Source organism: Lasiosphaeria miniovina (assembly GCF_030549165.1).
Source record: "Lasiosphaeria miniovina strain SMH2392-1A chromosome Unknown B0T26scaffold_4, whole genome shotgun sequence".
Lineage (NCBI taxonomy): Eukaryota > Fungi > Ascomycota > Sordariomycetes > Sordariales > Lasiosphaeriaceae > Lasiosphaeria > Lasiosphaeria miniovina.
In genome coordinates, this window is record NW_026848223.1 from 4,080,113 (window position 1) to 4,106,479 (window position 26,367).

The following is a 26,367-nucleotide window of genomic DNA, read 5'->3' on the forward strand; positions in this document are numbered from 1 at the left end:
GCGAGTGAGAAGCCGATTCGATTGGTGGACGAGACTTCAGAGTCTAAACGAAAAGATGGATGAGACTATGCCAAGCGCGCATCCTGGTGAGTGAAAGCATAGCATGGGGAAACGGGAGATTTTGCATCCTTGGCTGTATATAGTTGGACGGCACTTGTTTCTTTTGTATATTTTTCTCTTCGACGTACATACATTTATGCATCTATTTTTGTTCTTCTAACTTCTTGAAGACTGATTCAGTGAGTGCCTAAAGACGTAAAGCTGTGAATTCACTAATATGACCACCAATAGAGCGCCAAATAGCATTCGGTGCTGGGAGAATGATTTAGCCTATGCCATGTGCAGAGATTGCCGTGCCTGCATTCGCCTAGGTCTAGACTAGATAGCAGAAAAGTAGAAGAAGTCAAGCTACCCAAGGTACATGTGTACCCAAGACCACCACATGTGCCCCTTCGGTGACCAAACTAAACCCAACCGACTTGATCTAAATGGAAAACTTTAGATCACCCTTGATGGCTGGATATGCAAGGGCCTGTGCCGCCCCAATATGATGATACCTTCCCTGTCTGTCGCAGTGGTTAGAGGGTGCCATAACGCACCATCCCCGAGGACAAAATGCCCATCCATTAAATCCAACCTCCAAAATCAGTCCCCAGCTGCCATCTTTCTGTCTCCGATAATACCAGCTCTTTCCGTCTGCAAGTCCACGCCCTCTAGTGGTTGATAACCGGCTTACTCCTGCAGCGCGAACTCTACAACAGCGTGCGGCGTGGCTTGGTCCCGGAACACGCCAGACACACGCAGGCCCGCGGCGGCTGCGACGGCACCAAACTGGTCCAGCGTGCGCTCCTTGCCGCCGAGCGACAGCATCGCGTAGTCTTTGAAGGCTGCGTAGACGGGCGGCGGCGTTCCGGCGAGCAGCTGCTCAGACACAAGGACGCGGCTGTCGGGGGCAAGCGCGCCGGCGACGTTGCGCAGGATCGTGGTGAATACGGGATCCGAGTAGTCGCGCGCGATGTGGCGGAGGTAGTAGATCAGTGCCCCTGTGTTTTGTTTGGGACGAGTTAGACGGGGCCGTTATTAAACGGATGGTGGAGGGACGGGAGAGAATGCTTTCAAGGTTACTTACCCTTGACAGGCACGTCCTTGTGGAAGTTCATGGGAATCCAGCTTACTCCCCGCAACGCATCGTCGCTCTCGGCCTGCGTTTGCGCTTCATTGAGCACCTCGGGCAGATCTTGGATGGCGCACTGGTTTGCACGCAGTCCGGGGTACGCCTCGCGAAACACCTTTACCGTGTGGCCGTTTCCGCCGCCGACGTCGACCCAGGCAAGACGGCCGGGGTCCTGGTCAGCGCGCTGCAGGACCCAAGACATGTCGTACATGCCAATGGTGGGGACGCGGCGGTGGGCGACGGCCATAGCACACATGAAGAGCTTGATGCGGTTGGGGTCTTCATTCAGCAACTCGAAGTACTCGAGCTCGGGGCGGCCGGCGAGGAAGGACGTGGGGATGTGGGCGGGGCCGAGGGGCTCGCGGCGCCCGTACGTGTCAAAGTAGGCTGGCAGGATCGTGGACACGTCGACCACGTTGGTGCACATGATCTTGAACATGCTGCCCATGGTCTCGTTTTCGCGCAACATCATCGACGTTGGCGTGTGCGCTACCCGGCCGGGATCAATGTGCCGGAGGACCCCTGTGGAAGACAACATCCATGACATGCGAACTGCAGAGAAGATGTTAGCGCCGCGGCTAGCTTGACGTAAACGCCAGAGCAGTGGATGACAGAGAACGCACTCAAAAAGGCCTCCTCGGTGTCCACCTTGGCCGCGAGGTCGGCGTAAGAGATCGACTCCCCCTTGCCAGCAGGAATGGTGTCGAAGACACGCCAGGACTGAAACACACGCACTGCCGAGACGATGCTCATATTGGTAAACCAACTCATGATGGCATCGGGCGGTGGCCGCACGGCGCCAGCAAGCTCGAGCGCCGCCGTGACCGTGCGGAGCCGGGCCACCTCCTCGGTCTGGACTTGCCCAACATTTCGGCTGATCTCATCAGCTAAAAACCGCAGCCGCTCCGGGTTCAAGGGCCCGGCTGCGCCAGGGGGGATAGATGCGGGACTGGCTTTGCTAGGCTGGGGTGATTTCTTTTCTTCGCCCAATGGCAGAGTTCCAGCGGGCCCCGGCGCAGTGGCGGCTTCACTCTTGGGTTCTTGCGCGACATCGCCTCGAGTGCCATTTGAATCGAGTTCGGGTTGGGTGACAATCGGTTCGCTTGCTTCAGGTTGCTGCGAGTCGTTGCCTTCAACGGCTCCGCCAATAATTGGCTTGCTGGGCGACTCGAGGGACTCTGGCGTTGTGTGACCGTCGACGGGCTGCTGTGGTTCGGGTACGTTGCTGACGCTGGCTCGACCGACTGCTTCCGAGATGCTCCCGACGGCTGGCGGGGGTCCGTTTATCTCCGAAGATCCGGCGGCTGCTGTTGGGTCGGTGGCGCCAGGATCCGCATCCGTCGCCGCTACCGGGGCAGCGGTTACAAGGTTCGCCGTTGGTTCCTGCTGGTTTCCTGTGGCCGATGAGTTGGGCTCTCCAGCGCCGCCACGGTCAATCTCGTCTCGCATGGCCGTGTAGTCGGCGCTGATAGTGTCGCTTTGTGTGCGCGCGTGCTTGTGCGCGACCATAGCCGTGTCACTCAAACGGTCATTGCTGGGCGCCATCGTAGGGCTGGGCTCAGGGGTCGGGATTGGTTGGTGACTGCCGAGCCCGTTCTTCGCAAAGAAGGCATTGAGAGTCTCCTGGACGGCCAAGAGAGTCTTGACAGCTTCGGGGCCTGCAAAATTGCCCGGCGCGTCCACGCCGCCAAGTTGGTGGTTGATGACGGTTACGAAGGACGCCATCTTCGCAACAGATTTTCAATTGTGCATGCAGTGACAAAGAAATGCTCGGGGGGCGGCAACTATCAAAGACAGTCCAATGGCCCGTCTAAATTCGCAGTAAAAGAAGACCACAGGAAGAGCGACCGCCGAGAATAATAAGGGGAGAAAAGAGAGGAAGAGCAAGGAAGAGTCGAGTGTTCAATAGACCCCCGCTTGTTGAAGACTGGCAAGGTCGCCGTCGTATATTCGGACGGTGGTCTTGTGCTGGGGTTGCAACAGGTCCCAAGCCGCCCGTGCCTGCTTGGCATGGGACTAACTGTGTGCGGGTCTGTTATCAGCGGGCTATGTACGCTGCGAATTAGACGGTAGGCAGGCACCTGTGGGTTTCGAGGTCGGGGGAATAAGAGCAGTCGCCTAGGGCGCGGGTTGGTGGTCGGCAGCATAATGGTATGTCACTAATGGGGATGGCGGGTGTCCAGCGTCTCACAAACACGCTTGGCCGCCACGCCCCTTTTCCGGGACCGAGCCCGCGGGTCGGGGACAAAAGGGCTAGATACCCCCCGAACTTCTGCAACATTCCAATTGGGGTACGCGCCGAGTGCCGTCCCAAGCCTGCTAGGTATTTTCAGCATGACCGCATGTCCAACAGCAGGCCCCAAATGCAATAGGCAGGCGTTTGCGGGAAGGAGGGGAACGAGGAGGGTGCCGATGCAGGGCCTGTCAATGCTGTCGTCTGAACGGAGTAGGCACCCGTGTGGCATGCCGATGCCGCTAGGGGCTCGAGCAATGGCATTTGCCGTCCCACGAGCCCTTGCCGCCGCCTGGACCCCCAGACCCGCTATCCGCTATCCGCTATTTCCCCTCCTGCTGCTTGGCCCTTCCTGTTCCGCGGCCGCCCGAGCAGACGGTGTGGTGCATCCCGCTCGGACGGTATTCTCGGGCTCGCCCAGGACCTTGACCACCTTCGTAAGTCGGTGCCAAGACTCACGAAGAGATCGGCCTGTCGCAACACATTGAAGTGCAAATGCCATCGCTAGCCATGCTGCATATCAGTTGAAATCGGGCAGGTGACCAAGTGCCGCCCCCGCGGGCACGGGAAGACCGTAGGTGAAGGGAGGTGGGGAAGTCGAGACGACCTGCTCAAGCGTTTGCCTATATGAAACGATCCTCTGGTTACTGCATTAGACAAACTTGCTCATAATTAAATTTGCAAAAGGTGTGTGGTGGGGTGACTGGATTCCGTAGAAACGGGAGCGGTGAGAGAGCACACTTCTCAAATGACTGCCAAAACACTCCGCTTCAGTACTGGGAACAGCAGTATCTTCGAAGGGGCAAGAGACGAAGCCCGGGACTGGCGACGCCAAACCTGCCAGAAAGAAGAGGACCGTGAAGAGAGTGCGTGACGTGCAATCAATGGGAAAAGGTGCTTTGCGTGAGATTGTGGGCAGGAAAGGAAAAGGAGTGTTTGACTGGTGAGCTTTATTGGAAAAGGTTACAGTTTCTCTGTCATTGTTGGACCTAATGCAGGTGAGCCCAGATGGAGCTCGAGCCTTCAAGGGCCTGACGTCGGAGATTCCGGGCCCGTCAACTAGACTCACCCTCGAAATTCATGAGTTGGACGTCTCCTCCGGTACTGTTGTGGATCCTGATAGGATGAGCACAAGTGGGAATTGCGGAGAACCATTCAAGGCGCTGCTCTGGTGTCGATGTCGTCTCAAAAGAAACGCCTGACCATGATTCCGGATCAATCTGACGATGTCGAGTTTCAGGATGTGTCGAAAAGCTAAGCTGAGTTCCCAGCGTCGACTTAAGAAGGTCATTAAATTACCCAAGCATTCTTTTGCATTATCGTCATATTTGACAACTTTGAGCGAATCGAGCAGGGTCCAGTTTCCCAGGGAGAAAACATGTGCCGCAGTTTACGTTGCCGTTTTTAGATACCCCGAATTTCTACAACATCTATAATCACAGTAATTAGCACAGGGGCTATTAATATACTCTACTTTCCCAGTTGTTTTATCCAGGTACATTTTGATGGTATAAAGTTTCGGGCCGGCCATAGCTCCGGTGTGAGACGTATTTGCGGGATACGTCGACGCCGGAAGAATGTGTAGTGATCATCTTTGGAACAATGATGAAGCATCGATCGTCAAACATCTTATATATATCCTTCCTAAGAGGAAGAATATTTGCTGAATTATCAATATCAGGATAACCCAACCCGTATCGGCGAATCGAATTCCGGGTATATCAAGAACCCTCCTCTTTCTGGACGAGACGGGCATCTTTGATAGCGTAACTTGCGTTTGTGTCGCCTGGAATTGAGCCACTTTTCAAGGAATTGAGCCACATTTTCAGGCCCTGGTTAGCATACCTCTATACTCCCTTCATTCTTTCTTTTCGCTTCATCCTTGGCCCTAGGGATGCCTTCATTTCATTCCGAATACCGTATACGCCTTTTTAATCTAGATTTTACGGTAAGCTTCGTCCGAATACCTCCTTTTTCTAGCGCGTACGATAGATCGGAACGTACCGGTTATGCTAGTTGGGCAGCGTCAAGTACATAGTTATAGTTAATTTAATAGATGTAGTTAATCTAGTGGATTTAGGTGAGGACTCGAAGGACCCTTTCGTCAATTATAGTATTCTTGCTCTTTGTACTCGTGCCGGCTGATTGAGTTTGATACTACGGCACGGTATGAGTCTTCTCGGTATACGTATCATCGGCAAATCTATGGTTGTGCTGAACTTTAACGGTTCCGGGCTGTCAAAGTTCGGGTGTGTGGAGCGGAGCGGTTGGTATGTGATACGCCAGTTTTAGTCAGATCCGAGAACTCTTCGTGTTGGACGTGCTTCCGCCGGGGATTGGCTTTTTTGGGGGGCCAACTTTAATCTATGTATCGCATACGGCAGGCAGCCATGGTTGCTGTATCAACCAGAAATGCAACAAGCGAGACCAGCATGATGACGCTCAGCGAGAGCGAGGGCGGAGATTTTCTTGTTTGTGGAGGACTACAACTAGAATGAGAGCCACGAGTGCGTCCATCAGAAGTATCATGCTTATGTCTATGCATCGCTTACGCTTATCCCGCGCGCCGACCCTCAACACGGAGCCGTGCAGGGCTCTCCTTTGCCGCAGCATCATCATCTGCAAGGCGTTCGCTCTAGTGCTCGAAAGCCGCCGTGAGAGATTAGCCCCGTAGCGAGCGAGCAGCATGACCGTTTCAGGCATATCTTCGTTAAAGAGAATGAGGTAATGCGCAGGGCCGAGGTCCCATTCGTCCGGAGCGTCAATGTTGTCGACATATTTCGAAGTCTAGCGACAGTATTCTTGTCATGTCACTGTCTTGTGCGGGGAGGTGCAGCACCATCTCAGCGATAAGCCGTCCGCTGGCCATATCCGGCGGTGTCTTGACGGACTTGACAAACTCTGGCTGTAGTCCGAGGTAGAGCCGTGGGAAGATGGGTTTTCCCTGCGATGTCTGGTTCCCGTGGTCGGCACGCCTGTTTCTATCGCTCATCGACTCCGTGTCGACTGGGATTCTCGCCTCTGCCGGATACTTTGCCGAGCCTGCCATGTACCGGTTTGGCCTCCTGTTCAAGGTACTGCGAAGCTATGAATTGTGTCCGCAGGCGGGACATCAAGGGGAGCCAAGCACTCTTCGCTCCGTCATCACCCAAGGCACGCCTGCGGCGGCGGACCCAACCAAGATCTCGTACGCACCGAGGCACGCCCTCGACGTGCGAGTTTCTGCCGCATCCACCGTTGCCACTGCTCTTTTCTTTCTTCACAGCTACGGCTGGGTTCACGAGAATCTCCGAACTAGCAACATTCTGATGCTCGCCGAAAATCAGACCTCTACGACCCGCGCGGGCTCATCTGCGATGACTTCCCCTCTCGGACGACCTTTTCTCGTAGGCTTCGACGGCGCCAGGTCTAGCGACGGCATCTACTCCATGGGTTGCTAGGGCCGGCTTCTGCGTGGTCAAGGACTGCCCTGGCAACGAGCTGGAAGGCTTTGGGAACACAAATTACGTATTTGTAGGTGGGGGGGAAATAGGGGTAATTATGGTGCAAATAGACATTCTCTTTTTGAAACGCCAAGCGGTCAACTTTGTTGCCCCCCCTAACTGTCTCAACTCACACCACTTCCTAGGACAGTCGAAGTCAACTAGTCCAGACAATACGGCCCAATCTGAGATGGCTGCACAAGACTCGCGGCTGTTACTCCTCCTCCACAGAGTGTTGCGGGATTTCATCATAACCGACGACGATGAAATGGATGGCGCGAACAACCCCAACGGCCCGGTCGGCATCCAGCTTCACATTAGCGATACCTTCACCATCAACGACCTTGAGCGCCTCCGAGCCGCCGCGTGCGACGCCCTTGCCGGCCTCGATGTAATAGTGAGACACGGAAAATCGAATTCGAGCGTTCCCCACACCTTGACCGAGGCAGAGGCCCGCTCAATCACTACCCACTTCTTTAGGGATACGGTTGGAACTGCCCTCGTCCGGGTTGCAGCTTTTGTTGCGGAGGCTGAAGATTATAATGTCAATCTGTCGACTAGGGCTGCAGAGTTTAACAATGACGAAGATGTGCCCGGCGCCTTCCGCGCGCTTTTTAGCAACCTTGCCGCACTGAAGTTTAGTGGTGGCGGTCTGTCTGGGCATCATTCAGAATCTGGAGTACCACGCCGTCGCCGCCTTCAATACGAGCTGGGAGGAGGTTAAAGTCTCCATCAAGCAGGGTAATGCGGCCGGCCGGGAGATCCTTCAGTATCTTGTCCGGCCTACTGGTCGAGGAGTGCAAGAAGTCAGCCACGCCAAGGCTGTCGTATGCATGATGCTGGGGATCTCATCAAGAAGATCCCATATCAGCCCCTCCAGACAGTACTCGAGGGCTTGGGGTCTTGCAACTAGGTGAGGATGCCGACGAATTTTTCTTGGGTAATCTACAAGTGATAACTGAAATTAATGGCGCGAGTAGTCCTGGCACTTGATCCAGCCACTCATTCAACATCGATATCCTCAAGCCACAAATCCTCCTCCACTAGATCCTTTCAATTAACATCAAAGGTAGCGTCATGGTAGTACGTAGCCTTGATCTCGTCTACAGTCCCAGATGCTAGCCTACTGGCAATTTCTTCCGGGGTCAGGTGCAGTCTAGGCTGCCTGCTGAAAGGACAGGCCTCATGGACATCCCGTTCCACGGCAACCTGGATCGGCATGGCGGCGACGGCCAGCACTTGGGTGGCGACTGCAAGGGTGAAAATTGCTGCGTGCTTCATTGCGAGAGCCGCGATGCATTGACTAGAAGGTGCTTTTGGTCTTCGTGATATGGTCAAATCCGAAATGGAATATGCACTAGGGCATGGGTTGGCTTTGTAGGAACAACTGCCCCTTGAGCGCGGGGGTTAATTGTCATTTCGGATGAAGAGTCAGGGAAAGCTTACGGCACAACGTCTAGCCCGTGATCAAAGTTGACAGTGGCTTGAAATGTCTTGAATTGTCTATCTCCATCCCATCTAATAATACAGGAAAGAAGGCCTTTTATGCTTCCAAGAAAAGGACAAAGAAAACCTGGTTCAACAGTCTGTTCAGTCGTAATACGTAAGGGACTCAGCCGTAGCAAGAGAGAAAAAGAGGGCATTCGGAAGTCCGGGAGCCCGAAAAAAGGGATCAGGGCTGAAAGTAACGAATGAAGGGATATGCAGGAATGTGATTTGACAATGTGGCTCAAAAGTGTCTCAAAAGTGGGCGACACAACGCGATGATTGTTGCCATAACAAATGGTAGCAAACAAACGAGTGCTCTGAGTTTCCTATATGGAAGTAACAAACACCTAGAATATCGCCATTCAGCTCCGATCGCAGAACTAGATAACAAAACCAAAGTGATGCTAGCAAACATTGTTGCCCTCATTGACACCATGTCCCATTAACCTCCCATTCGCGACATTGTCAGCGCCCATGACCTATTAACAACTGACAGGAGAAAAGATGAAGAAAAGAAAAAAAACATGCCGATATCCTCGAGGATTATAAGGAATTCATTCTGGAACATCGTTTGAAGATGGCGAACCCAGTCGTTGATATAATCCACTTATGATACCGATACCCACCCACGGTACAGGAACGTCGAACGACAGCTAGATAAGCACGCATCTCAGCCGTTTCCGTACAGGCTGTCGACAGAAGGTTGCCCGCTTCATTTATCCCTCGTGGACGTCGATGTTAGGGCAGAACGAGGCGTTATCGCCGGCGCAAGTCGTGTTGGCAGTCGCGGTGACATTTGCCGTGTGAGGCACTCTGTCGTCATCGATTCCAGTGTTTCCAAAGCACTTGAGTACTCCGTGGCTGTTCTCGATGAACTCATCTGCATCACAATTAATGTCAGCCTGGACTGTATGCTAAAAAAGAAAAAGAGCACGGATCGATAGCAACTCACCGAGATTGATACCAGACTTGTGAGCGGCCGGAGACGGGCCACCGCAGCCGCACTGGAGGAAAGTGTCGATCAGGAAGCACTGGGCGCATGACTCAGTGTAGTGATTTCTACTCAGCAGAAAGGTATTTGTTAGCGATGCTGCTCAGTATTTGTGTGGGCATGAAGAGTTGGTTGGATTCTGTGAACTTACCCAGGAATCAAGTTTCCGCCCTGATATCCGATGCACAAGTTCAAGTCGAGATGGCTATCGACGTTAAACCAGTGGCGGGGGTCGAAGATGTGGTAGCAAGTCGCCTGCAGGGTGTGTCCATCTCCAGTCAGCTCCCAATCAATGCAGGTGTGCGAAAAGCAACAGCCCGCTCCAGTCTCAGCTGAATGGTTCGCGCGAACAACATGACCGTGGCGGCCATGGGTGCTTATACCATTTCCAGTGGAGAAGGAACTGGCCGCTACGGCCAGGCCGTGAAAGCCGATGGGCATGAAAGCGCCCAAAACGGCAAGGATAAGGTGCACGAGATACATGACCGATGTCGTGGATTTGTGAATGAAGGTCACAACGTGAAGAGAAGGTAGATTCGGACGATGTGTATAGTCGACAGGCAGGGTCGATGATGGAGAGTGAATGGTGGTGAGATTTAGAGCTGCGAAGCAGGGCTGACTCTCGAGGATGATGAATGTGGGTTGTGGTGTGAGAGGGAAGATTTCGTTTTTTGGGGAGGGAGGAAGGGAATTTATAGCAGGGCCTGGCGTTCGGCCTGGGGGGTGGTGCATTTGGTTCCCGGGCCAACCGCCTCGGTCTTTCCTCAGGAGTCTCGGAAGGTCTATGGAAGACCCTAGACTCTCGAAGAAGCACTGATACCAAAGTGAGTCACAGGTCAACCTGGAAGATAGGGCTGATGGGAATATGTTTATCAGTTACATCCGCTCCTTCCCTCGTGCCACTGATAAGGACCGGGTGGCCGGTGTTCGAAGGGGAAGGCTCGATTATCCGCCCCGTAAAAAGTGAAAGGGGGAAGGCGCACTTTAAAAAACACCGAGAACGATTTACGTACCTGCCGTGCTGCGTAATTCAAGAGCGCGGGTAAGTGTAGTGGAAGGAGCGGTATATATGAGACTGTTGTTATTGTCCATGAGATCTCTTATCCATCCAGCTGAGGTGGCTGGCTTAGTTTACGAAAGAGAAAGGTGCCACAGAGAGGAATTATCATCTTCACTTACCTTGCTCGCACGAATACACAAAAGTAAAGACACGAGGTAAATTTGATACTTGTTTAGGCCTTGCCATTCCTAGGTCTGGGCAAGATGGGGTTACCGGACATGGCTTGTGCTGCTCAAGAAGTAGAAATTATATGCGCAAGATCAGCGCCGTATTTTCCTCCAGAAAGTCATCGAGATTGCGCCGGGCTAGGATATCTTCGCGTAGGAAGAGTTTTTGAACTCTGGTCACTTCATCATATCCCCCTAATTTGGGCATTACATTACCTGTTAGCTTTGTCGCCGTCAATGAGAGCAATCACAGGGAACTTATCTGGAAAGAATCGTCCCAAACATCTGTTATCACGGCCTCGTTAAACTACAATTCCGAATTACGGCAGTTCAGCTGTCCGCTCTGTCATGTCTTGCAATATCGATCGATGCCGACTTTCTACTACAAACATCCAAGTCTAGTTGCCAATTTGCGAAATCGCAGACCAGCGAATAAACCCAGGAATTGCCACTCCTAATTTCGTGCGTCGTTACAGGTATAAACGTGACAAAACACAGCACTGAACCTCTTATGAGGTCTTACAACCCGGATGCTATCCTCTATGCTAAGGCACCTTGATAATAATCCAGAACAGGAATACTGGGTATTTCCGGGTAACACCCTCCATCCATTTACACGTGACCATTTTCTCGAATAATCTCCGCAACATCGACCCCAACCCATTGCACTTCTTGCAATTGCGGCGGCGGCGGCGGCGGCGGCGGCGGCATTTGCTGAGGTAAAGGCGTGCGCTGTTTGATGGAACCAGATTGCGGCGATGTGAGCGGCTGGTGGCTTTGCATTTGTCCGCCCTGGCTCGTTGTGGTCTCCTTCAAGCTTCTCCTGGACCGGAGATTTTCTGTCACTTCAGCTGACATCATCTCGAAGCTGGACATGAGAGCCTGGGCATAACCCCATCTTTCACCATATTTCTTCAAGGTGAGAATGACTCGCTCAAGGGTTCGGAGGCTGCGGTCCAAGTTGTCACCACTAGTAGCACGATCGAATCTTTCGGGAAGGTGTGGAGGTGGTGCCTTGCCTGGAACTGGGAGTGGACGGGGGACGCTCGAACTGGATAATAATGTGTCGGCCGCATCACGAATCACGGCGACGAACTGGGAGCCCATAAAATATACCCGCAGTGCGTCGTGGTAAGTGTAGAACGCAATGTTAGTCTGAGCGTTGGCGACTTCGAATATTCGGTCAATATATGCAATGGCGTGCTCAAAGATTAACACCCTTCCATACGGGGTTATGTGGGGAGCCCTTGCGCTTGGAGCGATGCAATAAACATAGCTGTATCTCAATTCGAGGTCGAACATCTCTCGTATGCCGACGGGAAGGCTGTCTGGCAGTGCTTCAGACCATTCGCGCATCTCGAGACACATTTGCCAGATGAAGGAAGCAGCGTCGTGCAGCGGATCAGTAGGATCACACTGGAATAGCTCCTGGTACCACGTCGACTGCAAACGGCGGAGCTTAAAGAGAAATGTAGATGGATCGGTAGACGTTGGTGAGGATATGGAGTTGACTAAGGGCGAGCGTCCCGCGCGAGTGGCGGACGGAAGTGCTACCGATAGGGCGTCGTCAACGAAGGAAAAGGCCCTGGCATGGACCATGCTTATTGCTCTGTAGGAAGGAGTTAGAAAAAAATCGAGTAAGTCAAGCTTTTGGCCATTCAAGCTGTGCCACCAACCTGTCCAGGGCATAAACACAATAAAATGTTTTGCGCCTTGCTTCCAATACCGCCTTGTCGGACGGTTGCGTATGTGGCGGGTCTTGGTGGAAGCCGAGATCGATTACAGCGCGGCAGGTGAAACCAATCAGGTGCCAACTGTCAAAGTGAGCAGGGTCGAGCATCGAGTACTGAGTGAGAAGTAGCAGTGCCTGGAGCTGTGTGGTATAACCAGGCATAAGCGCACGGTCAGCATGAGGTAGAGCACGCGCTACGAAGTCGAGGCCGTTCAAATAGTGCTCGTCCTCAACAGTTTGGCTTTGTGCTGTGGACCCTATAGCAAGGACCATGAATAGAAGCCAGTACTCGGAGCTCCTGATGGGTCGTGTGTCTTCTTGGTATATATCGTCGACCAGAGACAGCAAAGAGGTCTCCGGGAAAGCGGGATATAGTGGAAAGATGTTCGTCAAATAAAATTGCACAAGAGAGGCGGCAGTCGCCTTCGGTGGAAGCGTGTTATCCGTAGGTGGCGGCACTGCAACGTTTGTCGAGGCGGCCAACACCAGGCGGGCAAATGTCATATTTGTGACTGACGGCTCGAAGTCCCGCGTGGTGGCATTGATCGAGCTGGGTAGCTGTCAGTAGCAATACGGGGGCCTCAGATCGAAGCTGCGGGAGGCTTACAGGTACCCAAAGTCGGAGACCAATGAGTTGACGTCGGAGTTCTCTCGCTTCCGGGCCGCTTTGCGGTGAATGGCGGCTCGGATAACGGCCAGCGAATCCTTGCGGCTAGGATCAACAGAGGGAGCCGCGTCAGAGTCATGCATCGCGACCGAAGCCTTCCTGGACCGCGCATAGGTCAAGCGCCTCTCAAGCTTCTCTATCCGTAACTCGAGCGCTGCTACATAGCTGATAGGACACCATCGTATCAGTCTCAGGAAAGAATTAAGGGAGCCCACTTCTGTCCGTCTTACCTTCGTTCTTTGCCCCTAGCAAATTGGTCATTTGCAGCCGAGCACTCGCTCTCACGCCCAGCCTTCTCGCACGCCGTGCAGGCGGGAAGCTTCCCGTCGCACTTCTCAGAGGTCAGCAGAGGAGACAAAGGTGGGTGAGATGATCAGTCACCTTGACTTTTGCGCCGCGGCCTGGGCAGGAGATGTGTCAGCCCAATCCATAACAAAGAGACTCGGGAGCGTGAAGCGCCGGCACTCACATCTCGAACATGCAGATACTGGCCGGGAAACCCTGAGCAAGGGGTTCTCTGAGAAACTCGACCCCCGAGGCATGGCGGCTCCACCAGGTGGAGACGCAGTTTGCGGCCTCACCGTCCGAGTCTTCACGTCAAGAGGGTCGATAGCCCTTGTCGCGTGACTGGCCGCTGGTGGTTTGCGAATATCAAGGCTTGTCGAGAGGGCGCTCGCGGACGCTGGTCGCGTCGATTTCTCTGGGCCGCCGTTGCTGAGACGAGAGCGGGCGGTGCGGTTTCCACGTCGAATGGAATTGACCGTGGCCCTTCTCTGCTTTGAACTAGCCTCAAAATGCGCCCGAGCTGGCTAGACAAATGGCTCGAACAGCTCAGGTGCGCTCAGCCGCATGAGATCTGACAAGGCGACAGCTTCGGGGGAAAGCGGCGTCTAGCGACGGGAGGGTTGACGTGGGAGAGTGGGGTGGGTTATGTATAAGGTAGCAAACAGAGGCCTTAAAGATCTGGAACGCTGTGGTTCGCCGTGGAGCTTCGGCAAACTGGACCGGGTAAGAGTGAATCCAAAAGGCACTAGCCTATGGAATTAGAAGAGTAGTAGAAGGTAAGGTAAGATCCAAAACGGCATTTGCCTTCTAGTTTGGTCTTGGCACCTATGAGGTAAGTATCTGATCGGATTCAGTGCAGCAATTTTCGCACGATTTTGGGACAAGGCTCCCCACATGGGTTCAGTGTTTCGTTTCGACCGAGGGGGAATGGAATGGAATTGATGGATGCGACGTGTATCAGAACAGCGGGACAGCCAGGCATGGGTGTTGTTTGACAGCAGCGCTAAAATCGCGCTGTGCCGCCTCGACTAAAGCCCCGTACAGACGTGCAGTACGCCGCTCGTTTGTCAATCCCCGAGGCGGGGTGGAGGCGGGGAAGCTGAGGTGCAGTTGCTCATGCCACTTGTCACGTCCCCATGTGTCCATGCAGCCGCGTTTTCGCCTGCCTCGCCTTACGGAGCAGTTGGCCCCACCTTAGGCTTTATGGGTTGCAATGGCCGAACCTGGAAGCTCCATATACGAATATTCCGTCGTTATGTGGTACTGTCTGCCCCATTGTCATAGCTATTTCAGCCTTGTCAATACCTAGCAAAAAAATTGGATATGTTCTCCGGACTTGTATTCGTCAACTCGATAGGCATTATCTCCTGGATATACATTTCGATTGATTTTCTGCCAGTTGGAAGGAACATCACTTGGCGGGTCGTGCTGACGCGCCATGCAAGAACAGGCAGGCGCAACAACCCTCAGGATTGGGCCGAGACACCATTTGTGGATTCCTTGTTGTAGTGACGGATGCAATGGAAAACAAAACGATGCATCCCAAAAGTTAAGGACCGAAAGCTTAGGGGAGGCCGGCGAGACCGTCAGCCTTGATAAACTTTGGTTACAGAATCAACCTGCAAATCCCTACGGGCTGGCTGTCATTTTCATGACCCCCATTTCAAGATTCTCGAGTGGGCCAATTATGCTGGGGTGGGGCAGGGAGAAGCTTGCCCTAAAGCTTGGGAGCGTGGACCACCTCAGCAGTTACAGAGGAATCCTGTATGAATGTGAGGAACCTTAGCGGTCAGGAATACCGGACCTCCACTGTGTGCTGCGTTGCGTCAATTTGAAGTTGCATTTGCTCAACAGCAGGCGGAACTAGCCACTTATCTATTCGATTACACAGGATTGGGTCGCAGCGAATGCAAGGCAACATTCCCACTTGAGGCAGCGACGTTGTCAGTTGGCAAGGGCTGCCTTTCAACGAATCGGGCGGTCGCCCCCACCCCAATTATTGTTTCTCCAGCCTCGGGGGTTTGACATGCTGCGTCCCGCTCCAGCATCTGAACCCTGAACCTCACTAGCCTCCGCCCCGAAGACGGCATCAGGTCTGAACTATCGGACGACAATGCTACGACCTCATCTCGGCCCGCACCTCTTTTAAAACTATCGGTCTGATGTCGACGAGTGCGAAGCGATTCCCGCCCAGTTCGTAGACTCGCATCTCAATACACCTGGTCTGATCGTCCTCGCACCTGCCTCCCTGTCTAGAGCTCCTGTCGCGCTTGAACCGAGCTTGCTCGAGCTCCTGGTGCCCACGCAGGGCTTCGACGTCGTCGGCCACGGGTGGCTTTCCCGAGACGGAAACACGCCCGTCAAGCTCGACGATGGACGCTGCCGACATCTTTCGTCAAGGGCTGGGCTCTATGGTACAGAGACCGCCCCTGAATTATTTCCCCAGGAAACCTCCAATCCCTGTCGCCCACCACCGAGACGACCTCGAGAGCGATGCGGTCCATCGAATTGCGCATACATTGACGGCGTGCTGCAGATGCAGGCAGGTGAGCAGCCACCTTGCTTTGATGACACAACCACTCCCTTCTTGCAATGCGTCTGGCTTTATGTCCTCCGAGTTTGCTTTCCTGTTCTCACTGCTAACTGCAACTAAGCGCAAAACAAGATGCGACCCTACTCTACCCCGATGTTTGCCCTGCGAGCGCTCCGGGTCGACCTGCGAATACTTTGACACGACAAAGGGAAAGAAGATCAGCCGGTTTTACGTGGTCAAGCTCCAGGAAAAGGTGCGACAGCTTGAGGCCGACCTGTCCCAGTTCACTGACGAGGACAACGAATACCCGCGCAACAATGAAGAGATGGTGCGCCCCGGCGGCATGGTGCGCCTCAACGAGACGGACGAGACACCGCGGTATTTGGGGCCGAGCAGTGGCATTGCCATGACCAGGCTGTTGATGGAAGAGGCCAAGCGCTACACCGAGTCCAACAGGATAGCAGACCTCATCCCCGAGGTTCGTGAAAGAAGGATAGATCGTTCCAATCGCATGCAGAGTGTCGTGAGCATGGCGGGCAGTATTAGCGGACCTGCGGGCAGGAAGAAGAGCTATCCAATGGTTAGTGCCTATCCTGCGCCGGGCTTGCCCAGCAGGCATGTTGCCGACAAGCTGGTCGAAATCTTCAACCAAAGAGGTTCGTGATCCTCCTCCTTTCCATGATGGCGAACGGCCAAATGGGGGTGTTAACTGCCAAACATAGCCCATATCTTTACTCCCACCCTACACGAAAAGATATTTGCAGATGATCTCAATGCCGTGTTTGTCGGCGATACGGATCCGTACAAAAATTTTGTTGTGCGGATGGTCATGGCAATTAGTCTGCAGAAGCTCGACACCCAGTATGCTGGGTTGGCAGATAGCTACTACCTTGCCGCTATGCAGCAGTTTGAAGAGGTTGTGCGCCCCAAGGACCTCAGGACGTTGCAGTGCCTGGTTCTAATCGGCCAATATTCTCTCTTGACCCCGACTCGGACGGCCGTCTACTATGTGATCGGACTTGCGACTAGAATATGCCAGCAGATGGGTCTCGGCGAGGAGAAGACGATCGCCCTCGGAATCTCAGATCCTCAAACGCTGGACATGAGGAGAAGGCTTAGCTGGATCGTTACTACCAACGAGTTTGGCCTGTCCCATATAATGGGCAGGCCCAATGGCTTCGCTAAAGGGGACGATCTCATGGACGTCAATTTTTTCGAAACAGTCGGCGACGAGGATATTACACCAGAGGGTATTCGTCAAGGACCCATTTGCGAGAAGAAATTAGTTGCGATACACTTCTGCAAGATGCGGCTTTTGCAGGCAGAGCTTAGGAGAATGCTCTACGAAAAGTCGAGGCCGGAACCGAATCACGAAAGCCACCCATGGTTCATCCAGATGGAACAAAAGCTCGAGAAGTGGCGCAATACAGCCCCGGAAAAGCCGGAATGGTGCAAGCCCTGGTAAGTAGAGGTTGGTGTAAGCCATGCTGCGGCCTTGAGACTAATAGGCCCTCGGTAGGTTCACTGGGCGTTATTACAGCATGATTATCTCTCTATATCGGCCATCCCCTCAGGTCCCGAAGCCAACCAGCCGCGCCGCAATGAAATGCTTCGATGCTGCGAATTATATCATCAACCTGTCAAGCCAACAAGTGTCCAAGGCGGCCGTAGACATAACGTGGATATTCTTGCTGAGCCTCTATTCGAGCCTTAATGCCTTGCTTTGGACAGTTTCTTACCGCGAGGTTCGCGAAAAACACCCGAGGGAAGAATTAGAAAAGCTGGTAGACGAGGCTGTGGCCATCATCGATCAGTGTTCTAACCGGTGGCCTGGCTCGTCATCGGCCTCGCAACTCTACACAGTGCTTTCCAGGGCCTGTCTTCAGAGTTACGACGCGATAATCGAGACGCCTATCCTTTCGGGGGCTAGTGATATCTTTAACACGCCGTCTTCGTTTGCCGATGCAAGCTCACCCGACTCCGAGGTTTCTATTCCTAACAACCTTTCGACAGGCTCTTCGCCTCACCAAGCTCAAAACCAATCGGCATCGCTCTTCAATACGTCCCCTTTTGGTTATGTGTTTAACTCCACCCCAGAGGACATGGCAGCCCAGTTCGCTTTTGATCCCAACTCCCCGTTCCAAAACCAGCCTGCTTTCCGTTCAAACTCCATCTTTTTCAACCCAGCAACCGATCCTAACGGCCGCCGTTTCTCCTATTTTCCCCCAGACTTTACCCATTCAAACGAGGGGCATGGACCGGACCGGATGGAAGATCTCTCGCCACCAGGAACATCCATACCACGCAATGGTCTGACACCGCCCCCAATAGCCAGAATGTACAACACTCATCCGTCGCCCGGCATTCCCTCTGTCTCTGCTGCTGCCTTGCCAACGCCCCCGGAGTCACTTGCGCCTCCTTCTGCCAACCCTAGTAGCACAAGTCTTTCTCCGCGGCTAAACGGAGCATCAATTAGAACTGCGAGCCCCACACCAACCCCGACACTGCCCCATGCGAGCCCTGTGCCCCTGTCTCTCCAGGCCAGCCCGTCACCGGTACCAGGATTGAAGTTTGAGGCCACAGACTTTGGCCAGCCGCACCAGATGAAGCAGCAGCAACACGCCCAGCAGCTTGGAATGCCGCCCCCGAGGACCCCCGCCTTTACGATACCTCCCCCGCGGCAGCCAAACACCCAGCAGCGCGCACTTCCAACCATGGTGACGGACTGGTTCAACCCGCCCCCGCCCTTCATCTCGCCCCACGCGTTTTCCAGCGGCGGAGGCGGCGGTGGAATGAACACAGGCTACTGGGGAGACGGCGCGGTTGCGGCGACATCGTCCCCGTTTTCGGATCTCGGCTTTGGAAGCGGCGGCAGCGGCAGCGGCGATAGCTACACGGTGGGCAACGGTCGAGGGGTAGCCGGCGGCCCGCCGCCCAGCGGTCTGGGCGTCTCGAGCGCCGGTCTCATGGATAGCGGGTTTGGCGCCATGTTCACCGGCGCAGCTGGCTTGGGTGACCAATATTCGTTCTCGCAAGAGCGACATGGTAGCCTCAGCCAGGAGCAGCAGCTCGAGCTCATGGACGTGCTCGAGACCGAGGGCCTAAGCGACATCGACACATTTTTGAACATGGGCATGGGGCTTGGGGGTGGTGGTATTAGTGAAGGTGGGGTGAGGTGGGGGTGAGAAGCCTCCACCTAGGTTCCCGCCCCCTTTTACTTGCCCCTTTTATTAACGAGGGCAACGACGAACAGGCATTGTTCTATATCGTGTCTTTCTCTGTCACTGTTCCTTATTTGTTTTCTTTCCGTTTTATTCTGGCTTTGTTATTGTTATATAGGGTTTACCTTGATGGTTTCGTTTATTGCGACCTGGTCGTCAAAGGTAGGGGTAGGACGGACGAGGTACGGCTTGGGGGATGGATGCGCCAACGAACAACCAGATGAACGAACTGGCGGGGAATGGCCGGGATGGATGGCATTGGAAAGGATGGTTGGGTGGGTCAAAGCTCAGATACCATCTGCCTCGGGATGGATGAATAGACGGACGGATAGTCAGGTGAATGGATAGGTCTTCAGATGGGTTGGATGCGGCTCACAGGATAATCATGGCGTTATGCACACACACACACACACATATATATATATATATATATCACCTGTTACCTTCTCTAGATCTCTCTCTATGGCATCGACGGTGGTGGAGATATGGAATGGGTCATGCGCGAAACGGCGCCTTGCTTGTCTACTATGATCGGATGCTGGCTCTGTATCCCCAATTGATCTTGAGCATTGGCGGACATCACGACATTCGCGGTCCGATGGCAATTTCGGCGTGTTTGTAACGCTACACGATATTTCGCTTTTGCCTCCGCCGTTTATCAGGTAACTAGGTATCTAATAACAATAGTCCCGAAATGGCTCCCTAGACCCCTACACAGGGACGGTACCGAAAAGCACTCCTGTCGGGAGAATCGTGTTCGCTTGCAACCCACCATGCCACGGCCCACGTACCCGGCAGCAAAAATTGGGGGACCTTCTAAGCCGCAATATCCGTCTCTGTATCCGCGCCGTCGCCTTTGGTCTCACACAAGCCTAGCTCCGTCTTGCTGCCGCTTTGCACGGCAGCTGTGCTCGCACCCGATGTCATTCCGCGCTTCACCGGCTTCTTCTTACGCTTGCGGGCGCCATCGGCGTTGGCTCCGAGGCTGGAGCCACCTTGTGCAGGGGCCTCACTTACCCAGCGGGCCACGGCTGCAGCGCGATCTGTTGTCATGGGATTGTCCCTGCCGTCGTCGTGGGCCCAGCGACGAGGGGGGGCAGACGCTGCGCCGCCACCGCCGCCATTAGCCGAGGTCTTGGTGCCGTTCGTCCCGGAGCTACTGGTCCGCGTAATAGGCTTCGATTCTGCGGCACCCGCCGTTTTCAGGGTTCCGGGATCTGCCTTGTCTTCAACTGGGTTTCCGGACAATGCATTAGTGAGGAGGTCAGCAGGGACATTTATGGCGGAGATTCCCGGCCCCCTAACTTGTTCAGCGGGGCGACCCTCGGCAATCTCACGTCTCATGAGTCTGGCATCGAGGGAGGCGACTGCATTATCGAGGCGGTAGTCGCGCTCGGCCTGCAGTTGCCGAGCACGGATAGCCAGCCGGAACGAATCTTCGTTCGCGCGCTCGCTTTCAATAGCGTCAAGAATTGCTTGTTGATGGACAAGCTCCTTGCGTTTCTCCCCATCTTCGCTAGTTCGACCACCCGAACCACCACCCGGAGCTAAAATAATTGACGATTCTGTGCTTGCAATGCTCTCGTTGTCTGTAATAGCTGAAGCGGGTGGCGACTTGGCGGGTTTGGCACCCGGCAGGAACTGGCTCAGAGGGACTGGGACAGGGCCGGCGCCATTACCGGACGGCTGAAACAACGGTAGAGGGGCCGGTGAGCAGAGGTCTTCCCAGGTTCCGACGAGCTGGATCCAGTTGCCACCTGCGCGAAGCACTTCTACCCAGTCAGCCCGAGCTGGAGACCTACTAGCCTGGAAGACAGGATAGCCATCGGCAAGACGGGTGAGTCGAGCGACCATGTAGGCGTGGCGCAAAAGCTCTTTGGCTGACGTCTGCATCAAACAGTGGCACAAGAGTAGGGAATGAAGCGCGTCGGTGAGAAGAGGGTGGTAGGTTAGCGTCTCCGTGGTTGTCTGAAGTAGACTGGGAGGAGAGCGGGGATGGACCTGACAAATCGAAACCATCTCCGTGCTCGGATACGGTGGCAGATCGGCGGGAGGGGTCGCCGTGAAGAGATCGGAAAGTGCGTATATCCGGTGGGGCCGGCTGGTCGCGGTATCGTCCACAGGTGAGCCTGACCTAGGCGGATGTGAATGCGATCGAGGCACGCGGACACCGTTAGCAGTATAATTTACCTTGCGCGCAAACTCCTCGGCGATATCCAGCGACAAGTCGGGCGAGTATTCGCAATGTGACAAGTATGCCATGTAGTCGCGGAGTGCCCGCTTGGCATTAAGCTTAACAAGCTTTCTTGCCTCGAAGGCCTTACGCTGTGTTTCTTTCTCTTCGGCTGTCATCTGGGGCTCAGACGTAGGCCAGGGTCCGGGCTGTACATCTGGCTCCTCCTCCCCCGTTGGCGAGCCCTCTGGAGGCTGGCTGGTCGTGCTAGAGCTCGGACCCGGGGCGTTAGACCTCTGCGGAGATGTAGGCATGTCGGAGAAGGCTACGGCAACATGGCGGCAAGCAATCGTGAGATAAACCCCAGCACGCTGAAAGAGTAACTGGATTTCGACGCTGCTTGGTTGGTCCTCCTCCTTGAGAATGATATCCTCATGCCAGCGGCCATTCCGCTGCTGCAGGTTTTCGGAGAGATAGAGCTCTTGCGACTGCGGCTTGGGGGCTGTATGTGGTGGCCGGTATGAGCGATGGATTCTGAGAGCCTCTGTCAAGTCGGAAACAGCGCCCTCGAGGTCCTCCTTGAACACACGCACGGTGGCGCGGGTTCTCAGAGGCTCGGCCGTGGTGGGCCTGTCCGATATGATTTCACTCAGCGCCACCAGGTTTGTGCACTCCGCGAGCTGCCTGCTAGGTATCTTCTCGTGGAAAAAATGCACATACTTGGCGTCGGAATCGTCGGGGTTTCGCTGCAGGACGAGCGAGGCTACTTCTTCAAGAGGTGAAGCACTCTGCATGGTGGCCACGCTGCAGGCGATCTCGTCCAGATGGTACGCCTTTGACAGCTTCTGGGTCGCCTGTTCTCGCATGCGATGCTTCCTCTCCCGACTAAGCTTCGTCTGGGTGCCGGGTCCAAAACCGAAGCCCAGCCCCAAGGCAGCATGGGGGGCGCCCGACGTGTTCTGCTGCGTGATGGCGGCGACTCCGCTGGCGGCTCGAACGGCTAGGTTGGTAGCTTCATCCACAAGACGTCTAATTTTGATCAGATCGAAGAAGACGGCGGGGTCGATGGGGCGCGGGCGGGGGGTGTTGTAGTTTGTATTCGCGAGGGACTCGAGTATGTCGGGGGGCAGCTGAAGCCAGGGGCCATGGAAGGACGAAATGTACCGCCAATGCCTATGGACTCGAGCCAACCGTTAGCAATTGACGACCAGAACCGCAAGAGGGACGAGTGGCATTCTCGCCATCAGCCTCTAGGGGTCATGTAATTAAAGCAGCGAGAACGAAAGGGGGCGAGACGCACTTGTTTCGACAAATAATCAAAGCCGGTGAGGAGGGCGGCTGCGCAGGTGTCTTTGCCTTGGCGGCCTTCTTAGCTGCGGCGGAGGAGGCAGCGACAGGCATGGTGGGCGAAGGCGTTGTTGGCGTGGAGGGTGTCGCGGCCGGAATAGCAATGCCATTTAGGGCCTTGTCGTCCTCCCTGGCGGCGGCAGCGGCGGCGGCGGTAGTGGCGCCTTTCTTCTTTTTGGCCATGGCGGAGCACTTTGGGACTTGGGTCTGTGTATGTGGGCAACCGGCTGGCTGCGTCGCACAATTGCAGTAGTTGTCGCAGCACCGGACGTCGTGGAAAGACTCGAGGGTTGAGCCAATTGCCAATTGACCTGACGTCAAGTGCCTACCTCGCCCGTAGACTGCCCTGGGGGCAGTGGTGCTGCACAAATTGACCGGGAGAGGGGCAACTTCGGGCAGCTCGCTCCCCATGTGTAAAGAAAAAACAAGGCGAGGAAAATTGGTAAACGGCAGCTAGATCATGGTGAATGCGCTTGGTCGGGAAAAACCTGCATCGTCGCACCGATTCAGCTCTGAAGTCTCGGTTTTTGTTTCGATGTCACAAGCCTACTCTCCTGCTGGGCAGCTCTTGGGCCTGACAGGCCAGTGTCGATTGAGATCACGGCACTGTACGGAATGTAGCCCGTGCTTGACGGGGGCTTCCCCGCACGCACGTGCCCATGCACGTGGGGTTCATTCTGTCGTCCGTCCTTGCCATGTCTCTTGAACTCGGAGGAAAAAGAAAAAAGGGATGAAAGTTTCTACTCGGAAATTAGTTTCAGCAGTCTTTAATTGCATCAAATCTCCCATCAGTCACCTACCCAGTGATTGCCGCCACAATACAGAATGTAAATAGAAGAAAACTAGGCAAGGATCTTATTCCCTCTGTTGTGTTTGATGACCTTTTTTTGTTGGCCCGAGTCTCCGTACAACATCTGGTTCCCGAAAGTCTAGCGGCAGATTCTTTTCATTATCTCACAAGCCTGCTACGCCAAGAATGTATATTTAGCAACTAACACATCCGTACAAAGCCTCTGCTACGACTCCCACGTCTCTCTATGGTAATGGTAACACCTGGGCAGCGCTTGCAACAACTCAAAGTTCAACCAAATTGAGGGTAAGGTTTCACTCAATTACTGTAATTAGACTGTACCACCACCGTGACTTGACAGAGCCTATATTCAACTGTGGAAATTCCGCTCGGCATACCTAAATCTGACCCGAAAGATCATTTATTTCATCCGCTAAGAAATGAATGAGTAAATTAGAAAAAATAAAATAAAAGAAGAGAGCTTGAGAATATAATCTAGAACCTTGTTAGAGGCTAATTGCCTAGACCCATTGAGAAGCAGGGTAAAAAGCGTCTGAAAGCGGTCGCATAATTGGAAAACATCAGTCTTATGCAAGGCGGTATGACTTGTGTTTGAATTGTTTAATCTTTTTGAGTTGGTGCCACCGTAGCTTTGATCTCTGAACTTCCACGTCCCTTCGGTCTCATGCGTATTTATTGATCACGCATACGGCTCTGCAAGCGCCATCCTGCCCTCGTCGCCATGTGGCGGCACGCCGATGATGATGCTGCACCACGAGTAGAATGCCGTCGCAAATGCCTCGTTGCCGTACTGCGGGATGAAGACTTAACGTAAGCGAGCGAGCCGACAGCGATGGCAATAGCTAATCATCACCCGGTTTGGTCCCATTTTGAGGAGGGGGTTTAACAACTGGTACCCACTCACAGCAGTGTAAATTAACTGGGTCTGGGTGTTGCCCGGCTCGTTGAGCCACGCGATGTCGTCATGCTTAATGTCTTCGTCCTTGTCCCACTCGTCGAGAATTCCCTCTAGATCGCGCCGGTCCCGGAGCTCACACTCGCTGATGTGCATGCTAAAGTCCTCGCCCCCGACGATCAACTCGGCGTCCTCAGGGTTCCAGCAGTCGGCGTTGAGGATCGGCCGCAGGCACACCCCGCACCCGAGCCGCTGAAACCCCTGCCAGATGACCATATCGACACCCTTGAGCGAGGACGGGTCGAAGTCGTCGCTCGTGTGCGCGTACGCGTGCGTCGTGTAGAAGCCGAGATAGCCGCCTATCCGACGCCCAAGCTTGTCATGTTAGCCGTAGCCGCAGCCTCAACACGCACGCACACACACACACACACACACACACGCAGAACGACGGGAGACTCAGGCTTGCCTTCGGGCATAAAGTCCTTGTTGTCAAGCAGCGCGTTCATATGGCCGACGAGGGGCGACGTGATAGCCCGCACGGCGTCGTACCGCGTGGTGTCGGCGGAGACAGCGTAGAGGTTGTACGTTAGCGTGACACGGTGGCCGGCCCGCACCTCGAACACCTCGTGCTCGCAGTCGCTGTAGAAGGCCGCCCACTTGATGGTGGCGGCGAGATCCCCGCCGCCGCCGTTGTCGTCACCTTCGTCGCTGTTGTTGTTGCTAGCCGTTGATGACCAGTCGAACTGCATCGCCTTGCCGTTGTGTCGGACCTCGAGCATACCGCCCTCGTGTGCTGCCGGTAGGCACACGACGAGCGACCCAAACTGGGACCGCGACCGCGGCGTGTCTACGTGCGCGTGGAAATGGCCCGAGGGGCCTTCGTACACCTAATGTGACGGAATGAGATGTTAGCGTCGACGCATTGCTATGCTGAAGATCGAGTTGCGAGGGTCAGGACGTAGAGAGTATTACGTTGAGCTTGTACAGCTCGGCCTTGACGGCTCGACGGACGGCAAAGTCGCCTTCGATATCGGGGAGAAGCATCTGTGCCACCGTGGCTATGATGCCGGTCTCGTAGGGCGAGAAATTGGTCGAGAAGGACGACGGGTCGAGCTTGGCGGCCTTGCGGTAGGACTCGTCGTACACGTCCTTGCCTCCCAGCCCAAATGTGGCCGGCAGCATGTTGGCGAGCAGCCCGTCCATTGCCTGGTGCTCGTCCCCCGAAGAGTCGAGGGGGAAGGTCAGCTTGCACCTCGCCGCGGGCGTGGATGGGTCTCGGGGATCCCATCGTATGGTGACGGGGTTGGAGGCGGCGGTCGTGGCGATCTCGTGGCTGCTGCTGCTGCTGCCGCTGCTGCTCTGGGATTCGGTCTCGCTTGTTTCCGCGGGCAGGGCAATGGGCACTGATCCGCCGCATGCAAACGAAAAGTCTTGGTGGCTTGCGTTCATTATTTGGCTTACTTGGGCCAGTCTATGACAGCGTGAGTGATTAGTCACAGTATGGTGAGCGGCTTTGCAAAGTGTGGGGGGTTGGGTTTCAATCACAGGGCAGCTGTTTCTGGGTTGTGCATCTCAATGATTCTTTCCTGTGGATCAGCCGGGTCGGTGAAATCGGTGGATGCCTCATCGCTGCCAAGGGGATCGTCCTCGACTTCACCGTCGGCGACTGTACAGCGTTGGTCAGTGGGAAAATTTGGCGAGAGAAACAATTTTCATAGACAAGCAAACGAAGACATGCCTTGGTCCACGCCGTCGTTCTCTTCCTCGGCTGGTGATGTAGGCGTTGGCGAGGTCGGCTGCGGCAGGGTCAATTGCGGCGGTGTGTTTGACATGGAGGATGCGATTGACGGCGGGGCGGCGACGTCTTCAGTTTCGACAGTCATGTTCGCTTTGTCCAAAGCCTGCGGTAAGTTGAAGAGGTACTAAAGGTAACGTAATTAGGTACGGCACTTGTTAGTTGATGTCTGGTCAAGTTAATGGTCGTTCAAGTTAATCGTTCCCTCGCCACAAAATGAAAGGCAGTTAGTTGCGCGGAAGAATCTGTTGGGAAAATTTGTGGACGAGAATTCGTTACGCGGAAAATCTTTTCTGCGGAATAGTTCCTCGTC

At 54.5% G+C, this 26,367-nt stretch overlaps 9 protein-coding genes across 9 annotated transcripts; 4 read left to right on the forward strand and 5 right to left on the reverse strand.

Moving 5' to 3' along the window:
- Window positions 1-253: 253 nt before the first annotated feature.
- B0T26DRAFT_777171 (S-adenosyl-L-methionine-dependent methyltransferase) lies at window positions 254-2,623 on the reverse strand (the record flags this gene model as incomplete). The annotated part of the gene is made up of 3 exons (XM_060446631.1): window positions 254-1,043; window positions 1,130-1,726; window positions 1,798-2,623. 3 exons carry the CDS (start codon window positions 2,621-2,623, stop codon window positions 733-735), a joined length of 1,734 nt encoding a protein of 577 aa, XP_060296755.1. The 3' UTR covers window positions 254-732.
- A 1,041-nt stretch (window positions 2,624-3,664) lies between these two features.
- On the forward strand, window positions 3,665-4,665 carry B0T26DRAFT_676195 (uncharacterized protein; the record flags this gene model as incomplete). Its single annotated transcript, XM_060439945.1, has 6 exons — window positions 3,665-3,844; window positions 3,916-3,981; window positions 4,064-4,094; window positions 4,124-4,273; window positions 4,377-4,405; window positions 4,531-4,665. The coding sequence occupies 6 exons, from the start codon at window positions 3,665-3,667 to the stop codon at window positions 4,663-4,665; spliced, it is 591 nt and encodes a 196-aa protein (XP_060296756.1).
- A 1,675-nt stretch (window positions 4,666-6,340) lies between these two features.
- On the forward strand, window positions 6,341-6,847 carry B0T26DRAFT_751951 (uncharacterized protein; the record flags this gene model as incomplete). Its single annotated transcript, XM_060445455.1, has 1 exon — window positions 6,341-6,847. One exon carries the CDS (start codon window positions 6,341-6,343, stop codon window positions 6,845-6,847), a length of 507 nt encoding a protein of 168 aa, XP_060296757.1.
- Window positions 6,848-7,079: 232 nt separating this feature from the next.
- On the forward strand, window positions 7,080-7,613 carry B0T26DRAFT_751952 (uncharacterized protein; the record flags this gene model as incomplete). Its single annotated transcript, XM_060445456.1, has 1 exon — window positions 7,080-7,613. The coding sequence occupies one exon, from the start codon at window positions 7,080-7,082 to the stop codon at window positions 7,611-7,613; it is 534 nt and encodes a 177-aa protein (XP_060296758.1).
- A 1,204-nt stretch (window positions 7,614-8,817) lies between these two features.
- Window positions 8,818-9,739, reverse strand: B0T26DRAFT_872280 (uncharacterized protein; the record flags this gene model as incomplete). The annotated part of the gene is made up of 4 exons (XM_060447962.1): window positions 8,818-9,257; window positions 9,330-9,436; window positions 9,520-9,623; window positions 9,683-9,739. The coding sequence occupies 4 exons, from the start codon at window positions 9,737-9,739 to the stop codon at window positions 9,094-9,096; spliced, it is 432 nt and encodes a 143-aa protein (XP_060296759.1). The 3' UTR covers window positions 8,818-9,093.
- Window positions 9,740-11,207: 1,468 nt separating this feature from the next.
- B0T26DRAFT_645652 (fungal-specific transcription factor domain-containing protein) lies at window positions 11,208-13,536 on the reverse strand (the record flags this gene model as incomplete). The annotated part of the gene is made up of 6 exons (XM_060437745.1): window positions 11,208-12,204; window positions 12,272-12,877; window positions 12,935-13,159; window positions 13,225-13,328; window positions 13,376-13,395; window positions 13,464-13,536. 6 exons carry the CDS (start codon window positions 13,534-13,536, stop codon window positions 11,208-11,210), a joined length of 2,025 nt encoding a protein of 674 aa, XP_060296760.1.
- Window positions 13,537-15,651: 2,115 nt separating this feature from the next.
- Window positions 15,652-18,997, forward strand: B0T26DRAFT_645035 (fungal-specific transcription factor domain-containing protein; the record flags this gene model as incomplete). Its single annotated transcript, XM_060437677.1, has 4 exons — window positions 15,652-15,825; window positions 15,934-16,468; window positions 16,535-17,273; window positions 17,332-18,997. The coding sequence occupies 4 exons, from the start codon at window positions 15,652-15,654 to the stop codon at window positions 18,995-18,997; spliced, it is 3,114 nt and encodes a 1,037-aa protein (XP_060296761.1).
- Window positions 18,998-19,849: 852 nt separating this feature from the next.
- Window positions 19,850-22,607, reverse strand: B0T26DRAFT_645448 (uncharacterized protein; the record flags this gene model as incomplete). Its single annotated transcript, XM_060437721.1, has 2 exons — window positions 19,850-22,379; window positions 22,507-22,607. 2 exons carry the CDS (start codon window positions 22,605-22,607, stop codon window positions 19,850-19,852), a joined length of 2,631 nt encoding a protein of 876 aa, XP_060296762.1.
- Window positions 22,608-23,648: 1,041 nt separating this feature from the next.
- On the reverse strand, window positions 23,649-26,268 carry B0T26DRAFT_711472 (uncharacterized protein). The gene is made up of 6 exons (XM_060442042.1): window positions 25,998-26,268; window positions 25,805-25,925; window positions 25,232-25,730; window positions 24,726-25,146; window positions 24,269-24,618; window positions 23,649-24,154 (listed from the first exon to the last, which is right to left on the reverse strand). Exons 1-6 carry the CDS (start codon window positions 26,140-26,142, stop codon window positions 24,044-24,046), a joined length of 1,647 nt encoding a protein of 548 aa, XP_060296763.1. The 5' UTR covers window positions 26,143-26,268; the 3' UTR covers window positions 23,649-24,043.
- Window positions 26,269-26,367: the final 99 nt, after the last annotated feature.